Below are 6,000 nucleotides of genomic sequence, written 5' to 3' on the forward strand. Positions count from 1 at the left end.
TTGAACGGGAGGCAGCCAAAGCTAAGATGAAAGGTATTTGGTGTGATTGGAACTTGTGAAGTGGAAAAAGTTTCAGAGGCTGAGAGTCGTGATGGGTTTGCATACCTTAGCGCCCTGGTAGAGTTTAGTCTGAGCTCATGTAAAGAAACTATTTTAGTGTCTGCTGTTGGTGTATGTCGATTGCGGGGTGGCGGGGTGGTGGTCACTGATGGGAATGTGTTCTGCTCGTGCCAGTGCTGAGGCTGGACCCAGGTCCCTGCTCTAACGTGAGAGCCCCGCGCATTCACTGCCCTCCTCCTTCCGAGTTAGTAGGAATTCTGGACTTGTTTAAAATGTTGAGCATTTCGTTCCTTTACACATACTCGTAGAGATTAAAGGAGTACTTCTCGTTTTTAATTTTTAGATTCTCCATCACAAGACCATGGACAAAGCAGAAAGGTTTCCAGGAAAAGGGTCTGCTCCAGTGACTCAGACAGCAATTCCAAGGTGAAGAAGAAGTCCTCAAAAGCCAAAACGCGACCCCTCAGGACTCCTCGAAGAAGTGCCAGCACCGCCGCCGGTAAGATCAAGCTCATGAGCGACGCGGAAGACGGCAGTTCGGGCAGCGTGTGCACTAGAAGCCGACACGGGAGGAAGAAGCCCGTCCCTGCCGCCTGTGCCTCTTCGGCCCCGAAGATGGGGAGCGATTCGGAGGGAGCCGCAAGCTGTGAAGTGCCGGACGAGCCGTGTGCTTGCGGAGGGGGGCCGGGAGGCGGCCCTGCGGCCCCGGAGGGCCCCTCCGACTCGGAAGGTGCGCGCAGTTCCGAGCGCGGGGGCGCGGGCAGGCGCGCCCGGGGCCCCAGGGCGGACGGGGCGCCTCCCCAAGCCAGGCATTCCTCCGCCGGGTCTTCAGGGGAAGAGTCGAAAAGCCATATTCCAGGGGGCGAGACGGGCAGGAAGAAGGTTTCCGCGGAGGCCGCTTCGGAGCAGAAAGCGGCTGCGGAGCCCAGCTTCGAGGAGGAGCTGAGTTACGGGCTGCGCAGGTGGAACGGCCGGCGGCTCCGGACCTACGGGAAGGCGCCGCTGCGGGGGGCGGCGGCGGCGGCGGCGGGGGCGGGGGCGGGGGCGGAAGCCGAGGCCGGGCGCAAGAGGCTGCGCCCCGATCCGGGGGAGGCGCCGGGAACCGCGGCGCGAGGGGCGGCCCGGGGCGCGCGCGCCCCCAGCCCCAGCGCCAGGTCCGCGTCCGAGCCGGCCTCCGCCACCGAGTCCGACGGGGACTGTGCCGACGACGCCAACACCAAAAAGAGGAAAACGAAGGGAAAAGCGAAGGCCGCCGGAAAAGGTAAAGCCTGTGCGGCCGCCGCGTCCCGAAGCGCGCGGCGGCAGAGACAGAGCAAACGGCCCAGGTTGAGTGTGGACGATAACGACTGGGAAGATCTGGACTATGCAAAGTCGAAAAGAGGGCTTCGGCGCTCGAAAATAAAGACGAGGAATCAGGGCAGAAGGACCGTGAGATACCACGATGGGGATGATGACAGAAGCTTAGAGAACGGGATAGATTTTGATGATTGCACCTTATGACCTTGAGAGAAAACCAGTTCATTCGAGGAGGAAATGGACTGGGATTTGTGGTGAAAGCTGGCTGTTGAAATTATTTTTTGTCCTACAATTCAGGGAATATATTTATATTTTTCTATGAAAAGTTATGAATGTGACTAAATCATGACTGTTATTTTTATTTGCACTTGCTTGCCTTTGTAGCAGCGTTCAGCACAGGTGCCAAAATATGCTTCATTTTGGGGGCAGATCTACTTTGACAGTATTGAACTACAGAGAGCAAGGATTTGAAATATGTTCAACACTAGACATCCTGGTTGTCAAAACCAAGAAGCATTACTTTCACGGTAGCAAGTGTCATGCGGTCATTTGCTGAGTGCGTCCAGAGGTGGTAGTTTCTAACCCCTGTTCTGTTGTTGTAGAACAATTTCACCCGTGGCCTATGTTTACAGATTCTTCATAAATATTATGTGCATACTGACGGAACGATCATGGGAGGTGTGACCATGATTAGTAGGCGAGGTACCTACCACTTTTTTTTTTTTTTTTTTTTTTTCCCTTTTCTTTTATTTCCCTGGCTACTTGAGCAGAATGCATTATACCAGATTTGGTCATTTTCATTCAAATGGTTTCTCTCCAAATGCTGTTGGGTCTTTTCTCTCTTTTTCTTTATTTTTAAGGAAAATGTCATCACTTTTATTTTATAAACTTGAATTTATAAAGTGCTGGTAAATTATTTTTTAAGATGTTTGGATTGTATATTTTAAACCTCGAAGGCCCCAAGCATAGCCCTGGCATTTTCTTTTAAATTGTGCACTAACAGAATGCTATATAATTTGTCTTTCCGAGATCTCCTGATTTCTGTGTAAGGGATTTAACCAAAATCTTGGTCTTCCATAGTCTTACTCTGTGAAATAGAGGAGTTTGTGTGCCTTAGATTTAGGAAAAGTGTGTTCTTTAATAGAGTGTACAGGGCCAAGAGAGTATTTAAATTATACGTAGATTCCCCCCCCCCCCATTTCCATTGAGATTGTAGAGTTCAGTTTTGTTAAGAGTGCAATCGCAAATCTCATCTATATAGGGAAATAGTTCAATGTCATTCTCCACCTCTCCGTTTTAGCTTACTGCTGCCATGTGCAATCCCGACATTCTTTGCGGGGGCAACTCAGTGCATCTTTTGTTAGTGACCCCTAGTTTAAGAAACTGTCTTGTGTTGTGGGAGAAGACTTTTGGAATCCATTCAAAGTGAAACTTCTGTCACATCATCAAATACCATAGTACACTTATTTTTGAGCCAAATATTTTTGCTTGATAGGTTGTGCTACTCCGTAGAGTGTAGGTGGCCATTCCTAGCTTGTTTGTGCCTGAAGATGGACTTGATTCCAATGGTTTACATATTTCGTAGCTGAGGAGTATGTTGCAGTACTCCTACCTCTGTTATTTATTGGCCCTGTGTTTGGTGTCAGACAAAATTAATCCTCTTCTCCTGTGTATGCTTAAGGTGGCAGATATGGAAAAGCATCAGACTCTGGTATCAATGTTAGAGAATGTTCTTAAGTTTGTTACTTTTTAGTCATCTATTCTATTTGACATGGTAGAAGGTACTTTCTATTCTGATGTAAGGGGAAGGATGTTTTTGGACATTACCAACCGAGACAGGTGGGATGCCTGTCTCTCCTTTGGTTGTTTGGAGAGCTGTCGCCGCTTCAAAACTATGATGCTCTTCTTCTCAAAGCTTGTGTTGAGGGTATAGTACAGAGAGAGTGATTCAGGAGAATTGTCCTTGACTATTGACCTGAAAAAATTAATGGAATGTTCTTTACTTCCCTAGTTTTAAGAAATGGTGATAGATGTCATTTCCATTAATTTATTTAAACTCTTCTTAAGCTTCTCTGTTTTATATCTATTCTCAGGGTTATAACTCCATGTTTACCATCATCTGCAAAAAGGTACCAAAAAAATCCATAAATAAAAATAGAGAATACATTCTAAATCTATAAATTATTTTGTAAGATGATACTTTGATCATTTAGGCTTCATCGGTAGAACTATTCTTAATCTTTTGGCCTGAGTTAACTGGTCATAGATTGGCTGGTCAACCAATTACTGATTTTTCTTTCTGTCCAAAATGGTTAGACCTTTGTATATAGAAAGCAGTGTTTTGGTTTCATCTGGGGAAAAAAAAAAACCAAGAATTTGTCCTGGTGACTTTGAAGGCATGGTTGACAGTGGTAGCTTCTCCAGTTCTGAAGTAAAACTAAGGGATTATAGTGAGAATCATTTTTATGGGTTTTTTTGGTCATGGTGCTATTCCTAAGGTTAACTTTGAATATGTGACACACACTCCTACGTACTTTAAGGAAAATTAATAAATAATTAATAGTTCAAAATGTTTACATTGAGCACTAGAACATGTTTGACTTTTTTTCTACTTTATGCGAATTGCGCAGGGATTTAATGCACGGATGTACTTTAATGTGTTTGGGATCAGTTTGTATTTTCTTGTGAAAAAGACAAAAGGTTGCAAATTGAATGTGAACTGATCCAGAAGTAAGTGCTATCTGGCTTTCCATTGCACTTGAAGTAACTTGATGGTGTACATGAAAACAAACCAGAACGAAACTACTGTGGTCGTGTATGTCCAAAGCCCTATGATTTTATTCCTTTATGGTTGGAAAAAGGTCTGTGGTTATCAGACTTGATTTTTGATTCCTTTGAAAGTATTAAGGAAAAAAGATGTCAAACATTTAAAAAATAGCTGAGGTTTAAAAAGCATTTTTTTCGTATCATACTTATTTTAAAAGGGTATACTGACAATGTGTAGTAACTTCTGAATAAAAGGGAAAGTGTATCCCATTTTCAGATACTTCTTAGGGTGGTCGTTCTCCCTTTTTTATTTTAGGGGAAAATCTCTGATTAAATCCTTTCTCAATTTAGAAATGCTTGGAAAGAATGATAAAGCGTTTATTCACAGCTTCTCAGTTACAACATGAGAGTTTCTTCTAAGTAGTAAAGAGTCGTACCTAAAAAAGCAAATTAATTTTATAATATGAAAATGGGGAGAAGAATTTCTGCTCGGGGAAAAGGCACTTCAGAACCTGGAATTGCAAATGGAAAAGGAGATCTGAAGCCAAAAGAAATGCCATCTTGAAAGTATTACTGTCCCCAAATAATAAGACCTGTCACTGAATCTTCACGCTCCATTGGTTAATGACATCTTAGGTAAAACATTCTTAGAAGCCTCCCTACTTAGAAGGGTTCCTACTACATCCCCTGTCCCTCTCCTAGCCTTTTAAAATAACCAGAACACAGAATGTATTAACTAAAGTGTAGTGCTTTAAAAAAAACCAAATTGAAAGGATTTTAATCTCTTTTGTCAGTGCACATTGAACTTGATCATGCCGCTTGAAAACAATGAGGTTTGTGTGTCAGTAGAATGCAAAGTGTTGTTCAAGGCGCTCACGGTATTTGTAGTTTTCCTTCCTACTCTACCGTATTGGTTTTTTTGAGTAACTTTTAAATGACTAGAACAGGTCGGGTGTGCCTTGCCCTTTATAGCTGAACTATCAGCTCCACCCTTTTTATCCATATTAAGTCAGCGTATTTACTTTCTCACGCACCTTGTAGTTGTCCACAAACACTTCAGCACCTTACACTGTATGGAACTTGTAGTTCAGTTATCTCGTGGTATGATGGAGTGCACCAGAGCGCCTTCACTGCGAAAGAACTTTCCATTATTACCTAAGTCGATCTCTCAACTCCCGCTGTGGATAACAGCAAATAATAAAGCAGAAACCGTAAGAAATTTGCAGCTTCGCTGTTTAAGACGGTCTTGATTCTAGTATTTGGGAACAAAGACCAAACCCAAGTATAATTTGTCAAAGCCAGGGAGAAAATGGAACGTTGTGGAAAAATCTAGTCCAACCAGATTAGCATGCCAATACCACTTTGGTAGCTCAAAATTGTGAATTAATGGAGAGGATTAAAGTGTAAAGACTATAATGGCGAGGGCTGTGTTGTCTTTTCTCACGTTTTGAGTTTTTCGTAGCCTTAAGGGTTATGTGGGAATTCTCAAAGTTGAGAGATTTTTACCACTTTCTGATAATCTGCCACGCTGGTTCCTAATACACTGTTAATTTGGTAGAAAAATCTGAAGACCTTTTCTTGGTGTCTCCTCAAGGATTGCTTGTGTGGATCTGATGTAGGGAGGTTGGCTGGGGCCAGTTATAACATCGGGGTTTTACAGATCCGCAGGCTCTCTGTCTTTGGCGGCCTGTAAGTAACTGTAGACTGTCTGTCAGGACTCATAGCTTCACTGAATTTAATTGTCAGTGTTTCCGTATACTTTCTGGTCATACTTTAGTTTTTAAGGTAATTTGAAGGTAAGTTTTATCATTTATTAAAACCTCTGTTGGGAATTTGGGCTCCTAAAGAGGCTTCTGACTGACCCAGCTGGAACGAGAC

General features: G+C 43.6%; 1 protein-coding gene across 1 annotated transcript in view; it reads left to right on the top strand.

Annotated features, from left to right (window-relative positions):
• BRWD1 (bromodomain and WD repeat domain containing 1) overlaps positions 1–5,538 on the top strand; it is a 121,242-nt gene extending 115,704 nt beyond the window's left edge. The window contains exon 41 of the mRNA XM_049629236.1: positions 404–5,538. Within this exon, the coding sequence (XP_049485193.1) occupies positions 404–1,560 (1,157 nt within the window). The 3' untranslated portion in view covers positions 1,561–5,538. The remainder of the gene's footprint in view (positions 1–403) is intronic.
• The last annotated feature ends 462 nt before the right edge of the window (positions 5,539–6,000 follow it).

Source organism: Panthera uncia, chromosome C2 (genome assembly GCF_023721935.1).
Source record: "Panthera uncia isolate 11264 chromosome C2, Puncia_PCG_1.0, whole genome shotgun sequence".
Lineage (NCBI taxonomy): Eukaryota > Metazoa > Chordata > Mammalia > Carnivora > Felidae > Panthera > Panthera uncia.